The sequence below is a fragment of the Poecile atricapillus genome, chromosome 13 (assembly GCF_030490865.1).
Source record: "Poecile atricapillus isolate bPoeAtr1 chromosome 13, bPoeAtr1.hap1, whole genome shotgun sequence".
NCBI classification, from domain to species: Eukaryota; Metazoa; Chordata; class Aves; order Passeriformes; family Paridae; genus Poecile; species Poecile atricapillus.
This window is the reverse complement of record NC_081261.1, coordinates 18,317,164-18,342,062: the sequence shown is the minus strand read 5'-3', so window position 1 is coordinate 18,342,062 and position 24,899 is coordinate 18,317,164. Positions and strand designations below refer to the sequence as shown.

Sequence of the window (24,899 nt, the reverse complement as noted above, 5' to 3'; positions counted from 1 at the left end):
CAGGCTGGAAAATACAGGCTATTAAAACTTTACTGCTGGGCAAGACTGTATTCTCTGTAAAGTTATGTGTTTCTGCTTGGCAGTCCTTCAAAAACCTTTGGGAAGGTTTGGGTGAGTGAAGACATATCAGATGCAATTACAAAAGGAATCAGAAGATTCAAAAGCAAGACTGAGGGCAGTGTAGGAGAAGGCTGCAAAGCAAAGCTGAAGGGAGAAAATACCAAAGAAAAAGTTTAAAAGCTTGAAATTTTTTCAGGCACCGAAGGAACAAGAGGTCACTGAAAAATTCAGCAGGACTTCAAAAGAACAAAAGCAGGACTTCAGCAGGACAAAAGCAGCAGATATTTCTCAGATTTGATGAGTTCTCAGGTTCAGTGCTCATGCTCACCTAGCTGGAGGTCAGACACCACCTTGATAGAAGCCTGACACGAGGAGGAGAGGAAATGCTGGATGAAATTTTGCTCACTTAAGATCAGCCAAAATACAATGAGCCTGTGATGCCTCACAGTGTTCCGGGAAGATAACTCTGGTGAAGTGATGCTTTATTAACTTTAGGCAAGCCAAGGATCAAATAATTTAAGAAAAAAAAGTAAGATTTGTCTTTGACTGTATGTGTTCTCACTCTCTGCATCTTAATCCAGTATTTCACGTGTTTTTACATTTGTGGGGAAAACTGATTGTGAGACTAAAGTCAAAGCCTGGGTGTAACAAACCTCTCAGTTATTCTATTTATCTTGCTCATCATCCCATGTGATGCCCTACAGCTCAGCCCGGTGTTCCTTCCTTCCACTGCTTTGGAACCTGTTTTCCAGTTTCATTCCTGTTTGAGCTTGGACACAGCGTGCAACTGAGTCACAGTGAACACTGGCAATATGGACTAGGTAGCATTAGACCTCATCCTCTAGATTAAGCCCAAGGTAAAGTTAGTGTCAAATATTTGGATGCTGATTAGTGAAGAAGGAAAGATTTGGTATTGTTGCATGTGAAATACACAGTATTCATCCACAAGCAGAATTTATCTAAAATTGCTTCACGTTTGTTGCTTGTAATGGTTTGCTTGTTTGTGGAGTTTGTTTTCTAGAGCTGGACCCTTTCCATTCCCAGCTTCTGAGCTGTGCTGAGCATCTTGCAGAGTCAGGGCATATAAGCTCTTTGTGGAAAACAGCTTTTCTCAGCAATAGTTAATCCTCTGTTCTTGTAGGCCATGAATCTCTGTAACTTCATTTAGTCATCCAGTGGAGAGATTTGTTGCTCATCACCAGAGCAGCAAGTGCCTTCTCAGGTTTATCTAAGACATGGCACAGTATCTTTTACACATTCCTTTAAAAATGTTATTAATGTTGGATTGATTTTCCTGTGGGACAATTTCAAATATATATGCTGCCACTGATCTCCTTTGCTGCTATCTGGACCAGTCATTTTCATGTGTGAATACTTACCTTATGCAAATCCATGCCTTGTTAATATATTATGTATCAATTTACATAAACAAAGTTGTTGAATGCTGTAATTTAAATGCTAGGTGCAGCTTTTTTGCCTGTGACAGAAAGGTATGAAAAATAATAGTAATAAATATTTGCAATAAAGAAACAACAGAGAAATTGCTTTTGAATGGCACTATAACAACCAGAACACAAGTCCTGGTGTTTTAGAGTGATTTAGAGTGCATCAGTTCTCTAAGAATCATGCATTTACTGGCAGAAAAGTTTGTGTATTTGCCAAAGTAAAATAAATTAAATTATCAGGAATACTTTTAATTATTTTTTTTCCTGCTGCTGCAAAATTAATCAAGTTGTAGCTTTGTAACATCTATCCCATGAAGTTGACTTGTGAGTCAGAGATGAGTGGCAAAGCCCCTTTTGACTTGGCTCTTATTTCAAATGGAGAATTCCAGCATAGGTCAGGCTTAGCCCTAGCACAAGCCCTTCTTTGGTATCAGCTCAGGGCAGGAAGAATTGCCTCTGGGATCTGTTCATTGTGCAGACTCCCAGCTAGCCAGGTAAAACTTCTATTTCAACTTCAACTTGAAGACTCCTTCTGGCCTTTTGGGCTAGGAACTGACTTGTGCGTGGATATTGGGCAACGCTGGGAAGATGCAGCCATGTGATCTGACCTGTGTTCACTGTCTGGAACTGTGAGCAGTTGTGCCAGAGCTCTTCTTGTGAGGGTGAGCCTGAAGCTGGATGCATACATGTATTTTTTAATATCCAGTTTCTTGAACAATGGCTATACATGTGTTTAGGTACATGTTAGGTATGTGACAAAGCATAATCTAAATTTCAGTTTGGAATCTGAGTCTTCAGGTAAATGGCAGCAAAGAGAAAAATAATCAGGAGGCTCAGGATTGTATAAAAAATATACAATCAGGAGGCTCGCAGTAATGTATATTTAGAGTGAATTTTAAAGATTTGCACTCAAAAAAACCAGAGAATATGCTCAATTTTTGTGTAGCACTTTCTCAAATTTCAGTAACTTATGAAATTATCTGATGAGTTTGACGGGAGACAAACAGCACTCAATATGAGTGATCAGTATGCCTCATTTATTGGCAACTCCAAAACTACTTATATAGCATTAATAATTAAGTTCATACATAGTGTAAAAGCAAGCTCATTATTGGATATTTCATTTAAGGTCGACTCCACCTAGTTCCACATTCTTGTGGTCGCTCATCTGTGCTGAAATCACATTCTTCTGATCACAGTGTCCTGTTCTCAGTTAACAGTTATCACTAAGGTCTTTCTGACCTTGCAACATCTCAAACCAACTGTACTCTATTGTTGTTTAATTCTTTCTCAGCTAACTGCTGCATGGGAACATGACCTTTGCTAGCTAGCCATTCCTCTATAATTATCATTGTGACTTTCCTCAGAATTTAGCCTAGTAGAATAGGGCTGATCCTGGTTGTCATAGGGTGACTTTACCTTTAAGATAGCTTTGGGAGCTAAGGAAGTTGAAGCTGCGAGAGGTAATGGGAGTCTTTTCTCCTGACCAATTATCGGTCATTTCTAAGAATTGACAGCAGTTTTGACCACAGAAAAGTGAGATCAACTTGTGAACACCACCTTAAGATGTAAAGTGAGAGTTCTCTTGTTCTCTTTGGTTTCTGGCTTCTGAAAAGGTAAGAGGCTCTGTCTCGGCCTCCTCCCCCCACTCCAGGCTGGACAAGGCCGCAGAGGGCGGGGGGGGGGGGGGGGGGGGGGAGAAACGGAGCTGGCCGGCCTGGCTTGTTTTCTAGTTTCTGCTGCTGGACTGAAACCTGACACCATGAACATCTGCAGCTTTCCAAGACTTTAATTCTTTTACTATCTGGATAAAACGTACAGATTACTCTTTTTTCCCAGAGAGACAGAGAGAGAGAGAGAGAGAGAGAGAGACAATCAACATGAGGAAGACATCATAAAATCATCAAAGACAGTGAAGAAAAGAGTTAAGTTTTAGATGGGGAAGAGAGAATAAGGAGATGCTTTATAAGCTGAAATGTTTTTCTGTTAAAGCTATGAAGATGGACAATAGTGCTCTGAAAAAACTCCTTTAATTCGTGACAGAGTATATTGGGAGGAATGGAGTGTTCAAAGTGTGGATTTTTGAGCAAAAGGCAGAGTAATTGTGATACAGTGAGGTGCTGGAACAGAGTGAGACGAAGTAATAGTTGAAGATTTGAGGCCTTGAGAGGCAATGAGAAAATTGTTTCCAGGGAAGCTCACAGAGACAGATGAAGAGAACTTTTGCCTTTGAATAACTCATCCTTAAAAATGACATCCCTAGACCCATTGGCCCATACACACCTCAGAGTGATGTGAAATGGGAGAAGTGAACTGATGACAGGATTTCCGGGCAGCTGGCATCAGAAAAATAGAAAGCTATAACAGAAATAGTTTTCTTGTGAGAAACTCCATAGATTAGCAGAAGAAGACTTCTGTTTTTCTATAAAGGCTGATGAAAAGACTCTAGCAGGAACTGGGACTGTTTTAAACACCAAAGTTCCAAAGTTTTTTGTCTCTATGTTGTCATGTGAACAAGGAAATGGTTGGGTAGTGGGGGATAAAGGATTTTTTTGGAAGTTTATTCTGGTTTTGTTATTCTTGTAGTTTGTTAATAAACTTTCTTTCTTCCTTTTAAGTTTTAAGCCTGTTTTGCCCTTGTTCTAATCCGTATCTCATAGCAAGAAATAAGTAAGTTTTCTAGTGTTTTTTTTACTTACTGCTTTAAAACCATGGCACTGGTGCAACAGGGATTTCTTTTCTTGCTACACCTATTTTTCCATCTCTTCCCAAGTCATTGGCAACAATTCCTAGTTATTGCAGGACACTGTTTTGTTTAGATTTCCAGGCCTGTATTAGAAAGCTGGGAAAAGTCAGTGTAGTAGATGATTTATCGTAAGAAATCAGGTGAGACTTAGATTTAAATGCCCACACCAGGGATAGATAACTTTATTTGTGTTTTTACTTCTGTATCTTGCAGAAGTGAAATCAGTGACACCACAAAGATCAGAAGCAGTGAATCTTCATTCCCTTTTTTTCTCTCTGATGTTCTTCAGTGCATTTGGAGAGTTTTTTATTTTTCCATGTGAAAGGTCAGGGTGATAATACTCTTTCTCATTTAGACTCATTAAAGAGAAAATAGTATGCATTTTAGGTTTTGCAATGGTAACATAGTCTGAATGTCATAGGGGAGAACAGCTTCATGGATAATGCTGTTCTGTGTTTGTCACATTGGGGTTTGCAGCTTTAGTTTAAACTTGACATCTTCCTGTCTCTCTATGCCCCTGTTCATACATCAACTTATTTGCAACTTGTGGCTGTGCTGAAGGGTGGGTTGTTGCATCCAGGGGCTTCTGTAAATTGGGGAGGGTAAAGGTACATGTAGAGCAGCACTGCTAGGTGCTCCTCTGCCCTGGAGACCTGCAGAACCCTCTGCCTACCCCTGAGCCAACCTGAATCCTGTAAATTCCTTAGGGCTGTGTTATTCCAGGGCTTTTTCCACTGGATTAAGGAAATCTTACTGACAATCTTCATGAGAGGGGATTGCAGAAGATTGTTTCATGTAAATTGGCTATTAAATTTTTTGCTGTTTCTTTGGCAAGAATGAAATCTAAACCAAGGAGTAAGTCTGCTGCGGATGCCAACTGGAGGGAATCTGAAAAAAAGCCAAGAGCTGACTGGAATTTACTGATCTGTGTGTAACTCCTCAGAAATTATTCATTGACTTCACGCAAAAGCTGCCAGTCTGTAGTTGTATAGGTAATTAATGTGGGCTCCATGGTATGGCAGTGGTTTGTGTAGATTTTGTTTCACTGAGAGGCATGCCAGTGACACCCTCCTCCTCTGCAAAAATGAAAAAATTCCCATTCTGTGCAGATTAGCAGTAGGATTTTACTGAGGATGGATCTAAGGAATGTTAATCAATTACCCATTTTCTAGTATATAAGTAAAACACTGACTCCCCCGCAAGAAATCCAAACAGGTCAGAGAGCAGCTGGAAGCCCTGTGAATGTTGTGGTAGATATGTGGTTTGCTGAAAGAAGATAAATATCCTGTCTTGGTGTCCATGCAGTCTGTGGGTCAAAATGAGTCTCCTGTAACAAGTAACAGAACTGGTACACTACTTGCACTAATCTGAGTATGGCTCAGCTTCTTGGACTCCTGGAAATACCTTCTGGATGCCAATAAGAGGAGGGGTAAACAGCAAAAACAATACATTTTCTGCATATGTGAAAAGCACTTGATAGACAAGAGACAATTTTTGTTCCTCTTGTCCATATATATCTGTTTGGGGAGTGTGCATGAGGTGTGGGAATATTTGACTGACGTCTGTGTGTATGTGAAATTGGCACAGCTCCCTGAAGTGCGTGGTGAGCTGCTCCTGCCTGTAGCTGAGGGTTTGGCCCTGGTAGCACAGCAGGGAGGCTGCTTCCCTGTCAGCACTTCTGTGCCGGAGAGATAAGCATGGTTTGTTCAACTCACAGAATTATATTCTATACAAGGTTTGGACTGGAAGGGACTTTAAAGACCATCCTGTTCCTCCCCCATGTCATGGGCTGGGACACCTTTCACTAGACAGGTTGCTTCAAGCCCCATCCAACCTGGAACTTGCATTTTAAAGGTCATGTATTACAAAAAGTTGATGCTCAGTCTTGAAGATACCCTCAAATGAGTAAATGAAAAGTGATGCAGACATTCTGATTGAATATATGCAGTTGAGTTTGCTTTAGCTGGGTTTATTTCACACATTTGTGCATTGCCAGCAGTGGCAGTAGTGCCAAAATGTGTCTCAGAGATGTCTCCACTCTTCCATTGGTACATCTTGAAATGGAGTATTTTTAATTAGTTATTAACTCCAGAGGATATCTGGAATGGTGTATTGAAGAGAATTTAAAAATATCTACTACCAATAATGTGATTTGGGGAGCACTTCAGCAGTAAGATAAAAGTTGTTATATAATTGTAACTGTAGTAATTCAGTCCACCAGCTAGCACAAGAGGAATAGCATATATCCCTTTTATTGGAAGCATTCTTCATCTGCTGTGACCTTAATGTGAATTCTCTCACAAAAATGAAGTTAAGATGGAGTTACAGATGGAAATACTCACTGGTACTGCTGAGAGACTCATATTACAGAGACGCTGCAACTATTCCCCAAAAAAGGTGTTTTTCTGCAAAATGCAGAAATCTGCAGATTTGTCAAGATTTTTGAGTGTCTTAACAGTATATTTTCCACATCATATCTTTGCAGCTTTACATAGTTCTCTCATGTAGGAATTCAGCTGAATCTTGATAAAAACTGGCTTAAAAACCAAGTTTTTTTTCCAAAACTTTTTTCCCCAAAAAGAATGCTGTTTTCTTTTAGTCAGAGGAAGATTGGATTTGGCTCCCATTAAGATTTCAGGATTTCATAAGTCTTCAAAACATTTATTGGAAATGTCAGTGATTTTAACAGCTTGGGAGCTACCTGAAATGATTTTTTTTTGTGTAACCCAATGTAGAACAAACCTTGTTTTGTCCCATGGGTCTCATGGGAAGGAGGTTTCAGTTTGTAGATCACACTATTATGCCACTTTCTTAGTCATCCCCAGTCCCACTTTATTTACATTACTTATATATATATCTATATATATCTATATATATCTATAGTGGTGATCTTTATGCTACAATTTAGTCTTTGTTTTAATTTGGTGAATGACTGTCCTGGTTTAGGGCAAATTTGGGAGAAAACCTCCAATGGGGCTCCCCCCGGGAAGCAAACCCACGTGGCCCCTTTCTCCCACCCCCCAACCGGTTCGGGAAGAGATTGCTCTGAGAGAAGTGGAAAAACCTGTTTATTTCACAGGCACAACACTACCCAGCACAAGAATGAACAATATCAAATTACAAAACCTCTCGCCGTTCAGGAGAGATGACAAACTTCAGAGGGTCTCTTTCCTGTGGGTGTTCGCTCTGTTATCAGTCCCTCTGGCACTGGAAAATGCCGCTGCCCAGGCTGGGCTCCCGGTAGTTCAAGGGTGTAAGCTCCCGGTGCTCCCCCGAGTCCCCAGTCCAGAGCAGGTTCGATTCGTTTCAGAAAAAGGGAAAGAAAACAGTCCAGGAAGACCTCTCTGCTCCGGCTAGTTGGAAAGCCAAGGCGATCTGTGTCATGTTGTCTGTCTGTGCTGTAGTCAAAACTCCCGATGCGGGGGGAGCAAGTACAGTCTCTGATAACAGACTCTTTTCCATTCACTTTTACTCTTAGATGAAATTTTAAGAATACAAAACCTGTGTCTGGGTTAGGTGGACGAATGGGGATACAATTTAACATCATAATCAACCCAGGACAATGACTTTAGCATACTGACTGGCAGAAATGTCACAGACCTTATGGTTTCCATAGGGATGATGGAATTTCCCATTGTTGTTTGCATAGATACTGATAAAAAACTGCCCTTGAGCTTGGTCTTGTATGGAATTGCTGTAGTTGTAGCAAGGTACAATCTGGTTTTGGTTGGATATTCAGGGCAGATGGCACATCTGAACTTCAAAGCCTGTTTATGTCCACTCTTAAGCAAAGTCTGCTCCATCCTGCACAGATGTAGTGTAGCGCAATTCACAATAACGATGAAGCAAAATACTCCCAGGCGATCTGCTAGACTGATGTTAATGTACTGAAGTGCCCCTTTGTGTCAGAACCAAGCTCTGAATTTACTGCAGGCAGGCTTACAGGCAGAGCATCGGTACATCCCTGATGTACTTTTGGTCCTCTTTTAGCATCTCTTAGCCAGGATGCTGACTTAGATACCCACATAGTGCATTTGTGCATTTCACCATCACAGTCAGAGCTCAGGCAGCTTCTTATATCTAAAGGAAATAGTCTGAAAATATTCATCTCCTCAGATAAAGGATGTCCACCAGCACTTGTTACATCTCAAAGTGTTCTCTCCTAGATTGATACATTTGAATGATCATCTTTTGAGGAAAGAGAATTCCTGCCTGCTGTGGCAAATACTCTAGTTTTTTAGTGCTTACAACGCCTCTGTTCCTCTGAGGTCTTGATTTTCAGCTGTGAAAGAAATTGTCTGCTTTTTGAACTGGGTATTTGTAACTCTGTGCTTATCTGCCTAGGCACAGACATGATCCCTCCTCTTGTCACCATTCTTGTATATTTGAGTCATAAACATAAAAATGTGTGTAACCGCTTATCCCCATAATTTCTTTGGTACCTGTAAATACTGATTTTCAGCCAAGATAGAGCTTTTATTTCTTTCAAGTTTCAGAGAAAATTGAATATTTACATTTGCCCTTTGCCTTTATATGCCATGCTGTTTCAAGTAAACAACAGTGCATCATCAGGGGTGCAATTTTGTCTTCCCGAATTACTTCCTTCTTGGCTATCTCACCATATGGACAGCCTGATCTGTCACTCCCAGACTGAGCTCAGTTTCTGCATAGCTGAGATCTAACTGATGTCAAAAGGAATCCTGAAGCCAGCTACTTTCAAGGTACTTTTTTATGTAAGGAGTTTGTAGGCAGGTGGAGTCTGTCTCTTCTTCCAAGTAACAAGAGGAATAGGCCTCTAGGGGAGGTGTAGGTTGGGTATTAAGAAAAATTCCTTCACCAGAAAGATGGTCAAGCACTGGCAGAGGCTAACCAGGGTAGTGGGACAGTCACCATTCCTGGAGATATTTAAAAGGTGTGTAGATAGGATACTTGAGGAAATGGGTGACTGGTGGCCTTGTGTGAGAGGGTGGAAAGAGTGATGTCTCAAGACATTTTGGGATGCATGTGTGTGGGGCAGGGGCAGGTCAGACCTTGCCCTGGTGAGGCAGTGCCCTGCCTGGTGCACCCCACTCTGGCAGTGGCTGCCAATCTGTGGCACACTGGATGCAATGCCCCACACCCAATCCCTGGAGCCCCTAACACAGCTCCTGAGTGGCCAACTGGCCAGAAGCCCCAAGTGGGGGAAGGGCCAAGGGACATTCATATGTCTTGACCCTGCCTCCTCTTGGAATTTCTGTCAGAACACCACTGTGACCCAGGAACTGGTAGCTATATATGTATTTTTCTATACCTCTTCTGTCTTTCTCTCTTTCTCCTAATTCCCTCTTATTAGAATTTTTGAGTAATTTAGAATCAAAAGGGCTTAAAGTTTGCTAAGTTGAATGGGGCCAGTTCTTTGAGAAGTGTTTTGTATTGATTGAATGTTGCACTAAACCTTTCGCCAAAGTTCCTCAATTTTCTGAAGTTGCCAGTAAAGTTCTTTTTGTTATTTTGATCTCTTGAGAATATCATCAGCACTTCTCCCATGCATCTAACTCAGTGTATATGAACAACCATAAACCCTTTTAAAAACCTCATCAACTGAGTAGTCTGGAGTCTTACACCTTGGCAACATTTGACTTCTGCTAGTGACATTTTGCCTAGATTGAAATTCCGGTTTTGACGTCTTGGAGACATTGGCTGTAGCCTGTGGTCACCCTACAACCTTTGTTGAATGCACTAGTCCCAAGAATTGTGATTTTCCACATGTGCACTGTAGCCTATGTAATATTTTGCTCTGTAAATGCAAATAAAATATTAATAAAATAAAGATAAATATTTTAATTTTTAAAAAGCTTAAGAATCTCACACAGCTCTTCAGTACCTGGTGCACATCAACATAGTCTGAGGGACCCCCATCTGGAACTGGATGGCTGGGAAAGCAGGGGCAGTGGGACCTCAGCTATGCCAGCCTAGAGAAAGGAGTGAGGGCTGGATGGAAAGCAGGGGATGTTGCACAAACCAGGATGGGCTCCTCCTGATGTGACAAAGGCCTCTGTGTGCCCCCAGTTTTGGGCAATAACCTGCAAGCTGGTGTGTTTCATTTCAGGACTTGGGTATTTAAACACTACCTTCCCCCAGATATTTCTCACAAAAAGTTCAATTGATGTGTTTTGAGTTATAAAACAAGAAAAAGACAAATTATTTTGTGCAATGCCTTCTTCAACTAGAAATTGAGGGGAAGATCTTTGCAGGTGTACACTAAGGATGCAAATATACCTATGCATGAGAAGATGCATGTGAAGATGCTGGCAGCGGGTGAGTAGCAGGTAAGGCAGGGTTGTACCTCCAGGGACACCAGCATTTAGGGAGCTAGGATCTGCATCTGAGAGAATCTACTGCAAAGTTAGAGGAAAGTTGAGGAAACTTGTTGAGACAAGGTGATTTTTTCTGTAGTGAATTTCTTCTGAAAAGGACAGTATTTTTACACATGCTGCCCTCAGTCACCATGTGCAGGTAGCAAATTAATTTGGGTTCTGAGGCCTGCCCCAGTGTATTTAACTCCTCCTGTACCTGAGCATTTGTTATTTCACCTTCAGAAGAAACATAACCTGATGTCTAGCTGATTTTTTGAAATATGATAGAACAGAAAAAATGCTGGGAATTTCTCTACCTCCTCCTGGCCACTCACTGTTTGTTGAGTTTTGTTTCAACAGTTTTTTGGTTCAATATGCTTGAAAAGGATGTGCGCATACATACTTGCCATAAAAAATAATTGTCTTACATGTGTTTCTGGTGTGTGAGAAAAGATATGAAGGAAAAGGATTGTGGTGAAATTTTCTGTTTCCCCCCCCTTGCACTTAGTAATTTTCCTCTGACTTTTCTGCTTGAGAAGACTGTTGGAAATTGCTGCTTTCTACCTTTCTGTCAGACTCTTAATTAGCAGGAGCACACAGCCCGCGCAGCTGGGGCTTTGATGCCTTGCTCACTATTACTTCCTACTCAGAAGATTTCCATTCATTCCGAGTTGGTATCCAGCCCAAAGCCGTGGCTTCCCCCCGAGACCCTCAGCATGTCTACAAGACTCCAGTTTAGTATTCACTGGAAGAGCTGCTCTGATGCTCCCTCGCTAGACCTACAGGCTGCTGGTTGGAGCCATAAGGGAACGGGAGGAAGAATTAGCCTGTGTGTTTATGTGGCTGTTCTCCAGTAAATATTTTGATGCATCTGCTGCCAGCTCTGGTCTGAGGGAATATACCTAGCATTTAAATTTTGATGGGGAGCTGTTTTGAATAATAACAGTGCAGCCGGCTGTGAGTCAGTGCATGTGTGTTGACTTAAAAAAACCCTCAAAGCTTAACGCTTGCTGAATGCCGAGCTGCAGTGCTTTGCTTTTTTCCCTCCTCCTCCTTCCTTCTTTTCTTTCTTGTCTGGACTTCCTCTGTTTTGTTTTGTTCTTGGGGGCATTTCACATAGATTTTGTTCGCTGTCAGTGGAGGGGTGGGGTAAGAGGAATAGAAAAAAAAATCAGCCAAAATAAATCCTCCCGAAAAACTCACGAGTAGCTTTTGCAATGGGTGCTGTCATGGGTACGTTCTCTTCTCTACAAACGAAACAAAGAAGACCATCAAAAGGTAAGACCTCCTGTTATGCGTTTCCTGTCCCTTTGGTTTATTTGCTGTGGGAGACATTTGCCTGGGGAAGGGAGGAGAAAATGAACATGTGCCACTTGCAAGTAACCTGGCAATGTTTTTGTGAGGGGTAATTTGCAGAGGAGAGTGGGATGCTAGGTGGTGGAGAAAACATGTGGGCATGAGGAAATTGCTGTAGAGGGGCTTGGAGGTTGAAAAGAATCTGAAATACTGTAATCCTGCAGGCATGTATGAAGAGGAGAAGCTCAGTGGCTTCATATGCAGAGCACTTGCAGAACAGACGTGTTTATTTCCAAATCCCATGCTGTATAAACCCTTTGAAGAGGGAATAAAATATAAATATGCAGCAAATTCTTCTCAATACCTTTGGGTTTCTGTCTCAGGGAGTATTGTTAGAATCAGTGTTGCATATTCAGTAGTTCAACACCAAATGTGCAGTACTAATGATGTGTTTTATAAAGATTAGCAAGAGGGGAAAAAATTAGGATTTTTTTTAAAGAAGGAGAGAAGCAGAAGCTCATGAAAAATGAGAAAGTAGGCAGCAGTTCCAGGGGTTTTAATCCTTAAATCCATAAATATTGCCTCTAAATGCTGATTTTTCAGGGGGTCTGGTTTGTGTAGTATTTGCTTGAGCGTCGCTCAATTTTCTTCAGGGTTAATTCAAAAATTCCAGGGTGTTGCTGAGCAGAAAGTTGAAAGCACTGTCAGAGGTTGTCAGAATTAATATTGTTTAGAAGACAAAAGGAAAAGCTCTATAACTTCGGCAATATTTGTGCTATTTAGAAATATTCCCTGCCTGAACCTCTGCATTTTACAGTCTCTTGGTATTTCTAGGGATGTCTCTATTTCCACTGGATCAGTTGCTCAGTTCATATATATACTTTTGAACTGCAAGCTGGTATAGATTTTTTGGCAATTTAAGTTGAAAACTGTCTCAGGAAATATGAAACACCAATTAATCATGCAAAAGAGAAGTGGGCAAGGGCTGTGAGGAGATTTGTTTGTGGCAAGTTCGTGAGCAGGAGTAAAAGTCTGTGTTCCTGATACCTGTAGGGTAATGTTTTATGTTAGAGTGTGTGTACAAGGTTTACAGTTCACCTTTCTGTGTTATTGTAATGCCCCTATGATTACGTGGTTGTTTGGGACATGTATGATATAACTGAAAATGTAAGAATATCTGTGTATCTGCCTAAGCACTGAGCTACACCTGAAGCTGAGAGACTTGTGTTTAGGCACTGCAGTACACAAGAACTGAACAGGATGTGCTGAGCATGGTGGCTGCTGTGACACCAAGGGGTGTCCTGTCCAGCTGCCAGAAACCTGGAGTCTGATATCCACTAAATGTAGGTAATTTGTGGCTGAACATACCCATTCTCTGTGACTGTTGTCTTGTGATTGGCTCCACACTCTAGTGGATGCAAGCCATTGCTTTTTGTTGGAGGTCACCTGCAGTAAAAATCCAGGGTATGGTCACACATTTTAACTTTCACAATGGAATTTGATCTTGCCGATGCTTGCTGGCAGTGGTTGTTCAGCTGTATTTATCAAAACCTGTGTTCCCAGGGTTATGTTCTCTTGGTTCTGATGTGTTATCTGTGTGGTTTGCTGGTGTGTTTTACACTGACAGTTAGCACTTCACCTTATGAGCAGTGAAACACTAATGTGTGCTGGGGTTGAATACAATCTGAAATTGTTGTCTGTGAGTTAAATAGCCAGCCACCACTACGATGGACTGACTCCTTGGTGCTGCCCACACATGCCCTTGGCATCTCCTCCAGCCCTCAACCATCCTGGTGGCCTCTACCAGACCATGCTCTACCATATTCTAGTCTGTCTTGGTCTGGGGAGTCCAAAACTGGCACCAGAACTCTGGCTGTGCTTGCTCAAGTGTTGAGCAGAGAGAAAGGATCATTTGTCCCAGTGTTGGTGCAGCTTGATGTGGGGCTTCTCTGCCAGAAGGCAGCTGGCTAGTGGTGCCTGGGTGCCACTGCTCCATTGGTTATTGCTTATCTTTGTAATAATAAAGATAATAAGTTTATCTTTGATTGAGTATTTATTTTATTTTTATTTTATTATATTTTTGTTTTATTTTATTTTATTATTAGGTTATCACATTATTCTTTATTAATTATTATATTTATCTATGTGTTTATCTTAATATTTCAGGACTTTATGTAGTAGTTAAATATGGCTGGTAAAACAAGGGCCTGGAGAAATAGTTGTAACAGGGCTAGATCCACACCTCTACAAATGCTCTCTCATGCTGGTAAGTATGTGCTCCTCCAGGTAGAGTGGCTCACACCAGTGTCTGAAGCTCTGATTCTCTGGTGTAATAAAGTAAAAACAAAAAAAGCAGTGTTTCAAGAATAGGTAAAATAAACAGGTCATGTCTAAAGTGAGGAGGTTCCAGAGATCAGTTAATACCAGGAAGGCCATGCTGGGTCAGAGAAGAGTGGGTGCAAGTGGCCCATGCTGAACCCCTCCAGCTTCAGCACATGACACAGCTCTGCCTGTGCTGCTCACCCTCATGTCCTGCTTGGCTGGGTCTAGGGTGTTGGCAGTGGCATTGGGGGCTGGTTTGGTTATTCCAGCTGTGAGTAGCAAGGCTGGAGAGGGCGTATTAGCACTGTTCAAGAATACAAGCTTAAATTGCTTGTTCAAATGAAAATGGGGGGCCTGAATCAATAAAGGCAGGAGTGACACAGAAATTGTCAAGTGGAGAGCAGTGGTCCATCAAGCATGAGCCCTTGTCTCTGGGAGAGGACAGCATTGTGCATTTGTACAGGAGGACATCATTCACTTGGCTCAAATGTGAAAACTTAATCCAATATAATTAGGCATTTTGTGTTGGTAGGCTGGGAGCCACATGTCCTGTTCTGCAGGATAAAGATTTCTCCCTCTTAGACTTCCAGTCCTATCACAAAGCTGCAGAAGCTTTCCCTGTTCACTGAAGTGTCCCAGACAGTCCATGAGATTTGTGCTGTTTGCTTTGAGAGTGGCTCGGGGCAGTTCTATCTATTATCTGTATATTTCATTAGGAACTCTTTCTTGTTGGGATTCTTGTCTGCCTTTTCCAGCATTCTCAGTTAACCTACTAAAAGATAATACTTTTTTTCACCATGTTCACTTCACTTGTATGTCAGACAGCATTCCTGGGGTGTTGGTGGAGCCTGGCTGAGGTCCTGGATACAACCTGACAGTGAGCCAGCAGCAAAGGTGGCTGGTGGTCTACTGGATTGTGCTTGGCAGAGCTTCTCCAGCAGGCTGAGGGACGTGATGCTCCTTCTCTGTGCTGCACTGATGGCTGCACTTTGTGCAACACAGTGCTGTGTCTGGTGCTGGGCTCCCCAGGATGGAAGAGACAAGGACCTACTATGCTGAGTCTACTGAGGAACTATGGTGAATATGAAGCAATTGGAGCATTTGAAATACAGGGGGAGGTTGAGAGAGCTAGGATTGTCCAGCCTGCAGCAGAGGAGGCTCAGGGAAGTCTCAGTCAAGGTGTATGAATATCTGAGTGGAGTGAGTGGGGGTAGAGGAGATGGAGCCAGGCTCTTCTCCTTGGTGCCCAGGGGCTGGACAAGGGGGAATGGGCACAAACTGAAATAAAAGAAATTCCACTTGAGCATAATGAAAAAAAAATATTACTGTGAGGGTGACTGAACACTGAAGAGACGCCACAGAGGGCCTGTGGAGTGTCCAATCTTGGAGGTACTCAAAGCTCAAGTGAATGCAGTCCCAAGCCATAGTTAACCCTGCCTTGAAGAGGGAACTTGAGGTCCCATCCATCCTTATGTACCCTCTGGTTCTGGGTACTACTGGGTATTACTGTCACTTTTAAAACTCTAAAGATGCAGGGACTTGAGGTATTTGGATCAGGAAGTAACATTCAAAGCTCTTTATGAACCAAATGCCAACAAAGCTGACTGTTTGGTCCTCTCTAGTATATTAGTAGTTAGTGCTTACATAGATGGTTGAGATGGACTTGAGACTATCAAGCTGCTTGTATATTCTCCTGCAAACATAAGCAATAAATCAACAAATGAGAGAAAAAAATGCCATCAAAACCACAACACTAAAAAGCAGAGGGCCAGCACAGTAGATAATGCACACACAAATGCTTCTGTGATTTCAACCAGATGCAGAAATAGAAATTTCTTATGTTTTTACAGCCTGCATTCAATCTTGATCAAATTTGTGACTAGAATCAGCCATTTCCATATTTGCCATGGAAACGTGTGGATTAGCAGATGGTTAAAGCAAGGGGAATTTCTAGTTTTGACTGCTTTCTCTACCCCTGAGTTCTTTTGTTTGTTCTCTAAACATGCACTCACCCCTACCTCCCCTAGTGAAATATAACTTGAATATTTCTCTATACCTGAATTTTGTTTGGATTAGAGCTACAGGCTATGACCCTGACAGCAGCAGCAAGCTGCACCACTTTCAGTTGGTAATCTGACTCTCTTAAATGTGAGAAACCATGTTTTGATCAAAGACCACCCAAACCTAACCTAACAAGAGGAATCTGGCACAGTTGTTTAATTTTGCTTGAACTGACATCAGAAATTCACTTTGCTTAAAATGTCAGTTGTGTGATTTTTATAGTGAGTAATTTCTAGGCTTTATATTGAAATGGCTTATTGTCCAAAATTATCAGATTTTATGCCTGACCAGCTGTATTTTCAAGTGGTTTACTTACCAGGAAGCCAACTCTGCTAGACTTCACAGTCAGATTGAACATCAGATTGCCCTGAGTGCCTAATGTTGCTGGGTCATGACTGTGCCCTTTCAGTTCCCTGTGCTAGAACAACCTGCTTCTCTGCTCAAAAGGTGAAAAAGTGATTCAGTAGTGTTTCAAGGAACGGGCCTTTTTCAGCCTTAGTGCAGCCATGGAATGGAGATGATAGATTTGAGCAGGGAAGCTGCCTCATTATTCAGTTTGCCCAGTACATACTGTTGCAAAAGAAAAAGCTTTGAAAGCTCCCCTTCTCTTGTTTCTTTCTGCTCCTCAAAAAAACTTGACAGCTTGCCACTGTCGTGAATGAATGCATATGTTCTAAAGATTCAGACTGTGCTCTGGGTATTTTCTGAATGGCGATTAGTGCTCACCTGTTTTCCTTCTAGAACAATTATTTTTCCCCCTGGTTGGAGACCTGAGCAGGTGCTAGAGAGAATGGAAGAAATGGCTGACTTGGTTTCTCCTGTCTGTGCCCAAGAGGCAGTATTTGGCACTGACACTTCACTTTCTCTCCTTAGTCTTGTCTGATTGTCATCTGATACAGCATGGCAGGTCAAGTCCACAGTCGTCTGCCTGCACTGAAAACTGAGGATGTGACAAGCAGGTTTTTCAAGGGAATTGCTTTTGTAGAGAGTGTACAGAACAATACTCGGCAACAAAACTGTTTGGTGTAAGCACTCAAATCAGAAATTATAGCGACCAATAAGTGCATGTCAGAACATGCCTGTTTGCATGAAGCATTTTGGTTTCTCTGAAGTGCAGAGAGGTGTGTGGGAGGCTGCTCGGTGTCACAGCAGCCAAACATCCCATCCACCTGGCTGATACACCTGTGAGTGGCACAGAGGTGAGGGAGCTGTTTGTCCCCGGCTTCCCTGTGTCCTACCAACCTCTGGTTCACCTCAGTGTGTTGTTAGAGGTGACCAGGACTTACCGACTCATGACTGCTTCCATTCCCCACTTCTCCATCTTTCAGCCAAAATTTCTTTAACTCCTAAGAAACTGCTAGCTCTAAATTTCTTCCTTTGCCTTCAAGTGACTCCTGGCAGTGAGGCAGAGTGATCTCAAAAAGCTGGTCTTAAGAGTTGATAGCAATGATAAAATAAAAATAAGCTATGTGAGTCCCTGATTGCTTCCCACAGGCATACAGCTCCTACCTGAAATGCTGCAGTCAGACACAGCTTGGAGGTTTGGAATAAAACGAAATGGATGGAGGAAAGTACACTATAGGGTGTTGTTACATTAGCATACATGTGTGCAGATTTCCTGCCCATGGGTACAAGTACTGTGCGCCTCCGTGCATGCAGCATACCCAGGCAGAGCCATGAAATCCCACCACAAAGAAAAGAGGGCATCAGATATCAGCTCTGCTGGCCAGTGCTTTGAAATTTCTTTTTTTTTTCCACAATAATTCAAAAGAGTAAATCAGAAAAATACTTTCTAACTTTTAACTTTTAACTTTCAGTCTTGGTAATATTCCTTATAACGTATAACATCAAATAACAGCTTTTGTCATCACTACCTCTTCCTGTGTTTTTTCCTGCATTACTGGATAGTTGATGTTTGGAATGGGTGCTAGGAAACAGTTGGATTTTTTGCAACTGAAAATATTTAAAGCTGTAGATGTGAAGAGCTTCAAACTTAATACACTGCAGAAGTTTTAAACAATTCCTAGCTTTACAGCTGTTAATGTCACCAAATACATAAATGAGAGTCAGTAAGGGTTGTAAAATTTTCTGAAGAAAAAATTGAATTAAAAAGCAGGGTAAGGTAAACCAAGCCAAGTTATGAAGTCATTCTGATTTTAGTGAAATGCAAGAGGAAAATAAAAATCATTGATTTCTCCAGTTACAAAGCCCCGGTCAAATAGTTTATTTTCATATTTATTTAAGCTTTTTTAAAAAGACTGAAGATTTACAAATTTTTCAAACGTGGATTTTTTTTTTAGCTAAAATGTTTCATTATTCAAAATTGTTATTACTTGTAATTATTCCCTGAAACTTTCCAAACTAAATGAATTTGTGGCTTGTGATTTGTTGTAGTTTTAGACGTGAATGCATGTGACTGTGACTTCCTTGCAGTGGGTGACAGACTTGGGTGATAAGTGTTGTGTCTCTTTACTCAAAAACATTACCCAGAGAATGTCATGGCACAGAGATGCAGGAAGTTTGAGTATCTGCTCAGGGTCTCTGTGTCCTGGGTATTTATAAGGTAAGAGCCTTCTGCATTTCTATGAGAAGCATTTTCCAGCAGGTGCAAAGTGCTCTGGGTACCTCATGCCTTCTCTACAGGAAGGGGCCCAATGGCCTTGGGTACCAACTAGAAAATGCAGGTAACAGCTGTATGGTAGCACAGCAGCATTTTTAACCAAAATATATGTAGGATTCCAAGCAAGGTATTTATTTTTTTTCCTTTGATTTGTTTGAGATGGCAGAGGGAAGGGGAATAACTATTTTTATAAGATGGTTTGTACTTAACAGATGAAAAATTATTAAAAGTGTAAACTGCATCCATGTTTTCAAAAAAGGCAAGTCAAAACTGAGGGCAGCTGTGTCCAGATGTCTCCAGTCTGTGTTTGTGGCTGTCACTGTCAGGTGATGTCTGTCAGGACTGAAAAGGGTATAGACAGTGGCCAGTTCATCTCTACCTTACTTCTGCCAGCGCTGCTCAGTGCAGAGAGGCTCTGAAGACTTTGAACAAAGCACAGTACAATTGATTAGAGGTTCATGAGCAGGATGTGGGTCTGGAGGAGGCAAGGGAGGACTGCATGCTAGCAGGCAGGAGTGGGGCAGTAGAGTTGCCTGGGGGGCTGATCTGGTACTTGCAGGCAGGCCGAGGGTGAGCAGGCAGGAAGGGAGCTGGCCTGGCTTTGGTACCAGGATGTTTTAAGGAAGACATGAAGAGAGTAACAGAGCCATCCTTTCCTGGCATTGCTCTGCTACATCTGTTTGGCTTTCCTCAATCCAAACATTGCTTTCTTGACATATTCAACAACCACAGCTCTTCACACACAGCAGTGTTTGCTTTTCTCTTGCTCCACAAAAACACTTCTCTCCCAAACTTGTTCTGTGGGTGGCTGGTTGGGAAGTGCCCAACATTTCTGTAGATGGCCACAGCTACAGCCTGTAAAAGCCACTAGGCACAGGACATTTTATATTGTGACCGAGAACAGCTAATGGAGAGCAAGGCTGTGAGGATACATGTTGTGCTGCTGGAGGCAGTTTTCTAGGAAACCCACGAGATCACGGCATTATTTTACTGAGGGCTCCTTAGTGGAACTAAGTCAGAGAGTGTCACTGGGAGCAGGGAGCAGAATTACAGCTTGCCAGAGATCAGTGCTGAACATCAGGGCTTTTAGTGCTCTGACAAAATAAATGTTTCTGCCTGTCAAATTTATATGCAGGAAAATATGGATGAAACAAGCCACGTTCACAAGATTTACCTTGTTAGAGCATGGTTTCAGAAGCACAGCTCAAATGTTTTGACAACTGTTCTAACTTTGCTGCCTGCAGCTCAGGGCCAAGCTCCCAGATATATTTTCCCAGGCTGCTGTTGCTCTATTCTAGTGAGTGATCCTGTACCATAGATTTTTTGATAATCAGCTGAAACCTCAGGCAAGTCCCGTGATTAAGCAGGTCAAATTGAATGAGCTGAAGGTTGCTCCCTATGGGGTACACACAGCCATGTAACAGATGATACTGTTAGCTCTCCACCTGCAAAGTGTTGGGAGCCAGCAAACATCTGTGGGAAAGGACAACTTCCCTTAGGGAAACTGTTTCATCCCATGCAGGTAAGCCTTGTGGTGCAGCGAGGAGCATTAGCACCCCTTTGCATTCGTAATCCACACAGTTCAAAGCACTTGTTGACCATTTTGACCATGTTGCCATTTGAACTGGGAGCAGTGCATGAAAATTAAAACTGGGAAGCAGGAAACTTTATGTCAGTGCAGAGAGGATTGTTGCCTGCTAATCCTAATAAACCAGTGTAATTGAATTGGCACACAGGTTTACATGCTTCGCTGGGAGTCTCAAACATGACCCCAAACTGTGATACTGGCACCCCAGGAACTGAAGGCATGTGCTTGTGTGGAGCTGAATCCCTGTAACATGGCATTTGTTTTAACCAATATTTTAACATGGGAGCTGACAGAAAGTCTCATTTGCAGTCTTGTGCATACAGAATTAGCCAGTCTGCAGACAACTGCAGAGACAGCTACATTAGGGCATGAGGAAAATTCTGCCTGGGTGGTCATTTGTATATACTTAACAATGGGTAAAGGCAAGCACGTACAGTTCTGCAAAGTAAATCTGATCCCACAAGGTCCTGTCCTGTTTGTGTAGGCAGCAGCTGGACCTGCATGCATAGCAGTTTTCGTACCGGGACTGAAAGTCAACCAGAGACCAATCTTACAGGAAAATACCTTTAATTTCCTGGGCTTTAAGGCATCAAAAGGCTATTTACACTAGCAATTTGGCATCCTCTACTTGGCAGGAGTTAAGGATATTACAGCTCATTTCTAATCACCTCTTGGATTGAGCACTGGGCCACCCTGGCTCACTGCAGCCCTCCAGGAAAGTATGAAGTAAAAAGAAAGGAATTTTCTAATCAGGCATTTTCTGGACAATGTCATCAGCTATAGTACTTTACATGACTACACTTGCATTTCTATCTTTCGTAGATGATGCTATCTTTTCTCTTTCCTCTGTCATTATTGATGGAGGTGAAGTACTTGCAGTTCAGAAGTTCATGTGGCACAGGAGAGGAGCATGCTGTGCACACTTTCCTCAGGTGCTGGTTGCTGAGGCTGCTCAGCAATGCAAGGAGAGACCACTGTGTCACTCTGTCTCCCACAGCCCAGTTATGTCCAGGTGAATGCTGTACAGGGTAAACAGGGACTGTATTTGTTTGAGCAAATTCATTCTCATGTTGTGCATACTACCGGTTTGTAAAACCTACAAAGCCCATTAGTTGTTAGACTAAAAGTCTGGTTCAAACCTGAAACTTTTCTTTACCCTATGGAATTTGTAAGATGTTTTGGAAGCTGTGGAAATGCTTAGACTTGGAATGAATTTCCTTATGGCTCTTTTCCATTGTTTGTATTTAGAAAAACTGTCCCTTTATGAGTTGTTGCCTGGAAATTACTGATGTGGGGAATGACCTGGTAAAAGTTCTTAAACTTTGTCTGGATCAAAACCAGGCTGCTGGTTGTTGGAAGCTGCTGGAGTGTGCCAGAGCTGAAGCCAAGCTCATGGTCTTCAGGGCCCTGAAGCTCAGGTGCAGCTTTGCTGCTCCCCTTTGTAGGCATATGGCCTTTCAGAGGGACAGGCTCCCGTCTGGAGACCAGTGCCCTAAAATGTCGGTATAGTTCAGGATCAGGCCCTGTGTTTTCAGTTAATACGCCTGAATTCTGTGTGGAAACAATAGCTTAAAATTGTTAAATAAATATAAATAAATGCAAGGGACATGCACATCTGGTAGTGTTTTCCACCTGCAAAAAAGTTTCAAAACCTACTGAATTCCCAAATAAACAGAAGCAATTGGGTGCACCTTTGATCCTCTGAAAAGAGGCTTCCTTGCAGATGCCCACACAAATCATACCCATTTACTTAATGTTTCTGTCCTGTTAGTTATGAATCTAGAGCAATCTGTTTAAAGAGCTTCATTTCCTTGTAAATTAAACTGGTCAGGCAGGATGAGGTGGGAAGGATGCTGCAGGAGATCTGATTTCATCTGTGCTTTTCCTGTGACCTGGTGCAAGTGCCCCATCTGCATCTTCACAGCACCTGCTGCTCTGTATCTTCCAGTCTGCAGGTCAGGGACATGATGCTGCCAAACTGCATTGGTGCCCTTGGGCATCCTCATCAGCTTGCTGTACTTTTTTTTGTCTGATAGCTGTTAGAGATGTAGAGTTTTGCCCAAGTCAATTGCTTATCGCTGGCCTGCTTGTTGTGATTCAGTTTTGTTGTATTTTGTAAGCATTATGAGTTAGGTCCCAATCCTGTGAGATTTAGGAGAGTGGGAGGGCATAGCTAAGGCATCCTTATTCATGTTGTGAGTACTGCTTTGCAGGGTCAGACAGCACAGAGACCACAGGGTGTTTTGAGATCAGTAATGGTTGTGGACGGTGGTTGTAGGGCTCCAATGAGAACATTTGTTCATCCACAAATGGGAATGTTTGAGTGTGTCCTTTGCCTGGTGCCAGAGTGGGTAGCAAAAGCTGGAACCCTGCATAGATAGGCTGGGATGTGCGCATGGAAATGAGCGTCACCTTCCTGAGTTGTCTGTGTGGTGTTTACCATAAGATCTTGTACAGAGTGAAGAGATGTCAGCAGTAACTGCTCAAATCTTTGTGTTTTAAATCCTGTGTGTGCTTTGAAATGTATTATTCTGAATGCTTTATTCTGATTCAGGGCAAGGTGCCCTTCCTTCATCAAGTCTAGGTTACATCAAATGAAGTGACATTTCTTAAGGGCAAAGTAATGTAAATTTTCTATTTCGCTGCTGTTTCCCTGATTTTGAGTCTGATTTTCAGTAAATAACATTTTGTGTTTTAATCCATTCTCTGCTGTGAAGAGTGGTGTGAAGGTACCTGCAGTGGGGAGAGAGCAACTCAGAGACATGTTTGTTTCTATGCTGGAAAAGACAGCAGAATATGACTTAAATGCTAATAAAGATAAGCCTGGTTCTCAGAGAACAAAACATTTGTTAACTGAATGTTTCTTGTACTAGTAAGAGAGTGTTCAACTGATTTACATTTCATGGTCCGCATAAATGTGGAGACACTGCCAAAATGATCTCTGTCCTACTTCTATTTTCATTGTAGACATTCCAGAGAATGGAGCTAAGTGTTTTTCCTACTGTTTGATTCCTTGTTTCATGCATATGCATTTCTGAGACACACAGCTCTGGAGCATGCAGCTGAGTGCACATGCCTGGAGTCTCTGCAGGCTTGTGTAGCTTTGAAGCAGAGAATCTACACCATCAGTAAGATATTTGCAGAATTAAAGAGAATTTAGAGGAACAGGAGTACAGATTTTAAATTCCTGAAAACAAATCCAGTCTCAAAACCAGAGATAAGTTTTCACCTCTCTTCTGTTTCCATCTTGGAGATGTTTATTGGACTGTGAAAGGAAAGGAGATATATACAGAATGAAACTGCTCACAAATATGAGGAAAATCACTTGTGTTACTGGTTCCTGTTGATGTTCACTGTAATGATCACATTACAGAAGGGACTTATCAGTTTACATTCTTGACTGCTAAACCAGCTGACACACAGCAGTGAAAAGAAACACTGTACATAAGTCAGACAGCTTTCTTTTTGCAGCAGTCTGATTAGGCACCCTCATAAAATAGACATGTGGATTTGTAAATCCAGCTCCCAAAATCTCCTTGCTCTGCAGCTGGAACATATCTAGGATTCTCAATTCAAACATCTCAATCTGCCACGTCTTATTTTCCTTGAGCCTCAGTTTTTAAACTTCAGCAGCTATTAGAAAAACATTACCCTGCATCCTACTGCATCCTCTGAGTCCAGGAGGAAAGCTTGAAGCCATGAACTAATTGCATGGGAATTTAACAAATCTTGTCGAGCTTAATTCAGCCTGGAAAGTTTGGAGCTGGCTTTGCTGCCAACGATGCTCTCTCCAGGGAGTCTCTTCCCACTTATTCTGGAGTGGCACACTTCAGTGATGCAGGAGGGCAGAGAGCAGATTAACACGTCGGATAATTCTCGCTCCCTTGGTGCCAGTAACCTACTTAGAGGAGCGGCAGCGGATCGCCACCGCCGCCTCTGCGGCAGCCGGCGTGCAAAATCTCTTGTGCCCCAGGAGGGTGAGGGGGCCCCACTCACCTGATTTTTCCGAGCTGTTGAAACAATAGACGTTGGAAGCAAGGGAGAGGCTTGTAAAACAACAGGTGGTGTGTGCCTTGGGCTCTGAGTAGAAATGTCTTTTGCTTAAGAGCTTCCTCTCGAGCAGCCTCCACAGTCTCCTTTAAAGCCAAATAGGACATGTCTTTCTGTGCAAGGGTGGCAGGCAGAAGTAGGACAGGGTTTTATCCTTTTGAAGTATTAATACAGATCAGAAAAATGTGCCAAAAGATACAGAAACTTTAAAAAATATGATGAGACCTTGGAGATAATTTCTTTTTTATTACAGCTAACATTGCATTTAGTATAAAATGCAAAATATGTTTTGATATATCTTTTCCCTGGCAGTAAAGAGGAAAAAAAGGAGAATCCAGATTTACTCTTGACCAAAACCTTTTGAGCCCTTAATGTC

At 42.1% G+C, this 24,899-nt stretch overlaps 1 protein-coding gene across 5 annotated transcripts in view; it reads left to right on the top strand.

Moving 5' to 3' along the window:
- The window catches only part of KCNIP1 (potassium voltage-gated channel interacting protein 1), a 234,084-nt gene that overhangs the window by 46,528 nt on the left and 162,657 nt on the right, over nt 1–24,899 (top strand). For 3 of the 5 annotated variants that reach the window (XM_058848940.1, XM_058848939.1, XM_058848942.1), the window contains exon 1: nt 11,804–11,864. The exons of the other annotated variants lie outside the window; for them this stretch is intronic. In XM_058848940.1, coding sequence (XP_058704923.1) covers nt 11,804–11,864 — 61 coding nt within the window. Of the gene's footprint in view, nt 1–11,803; nt 11,865–24,899 lie in introns of those variants that run through there. 5 annotated transcript variants of the gene reach the window in all.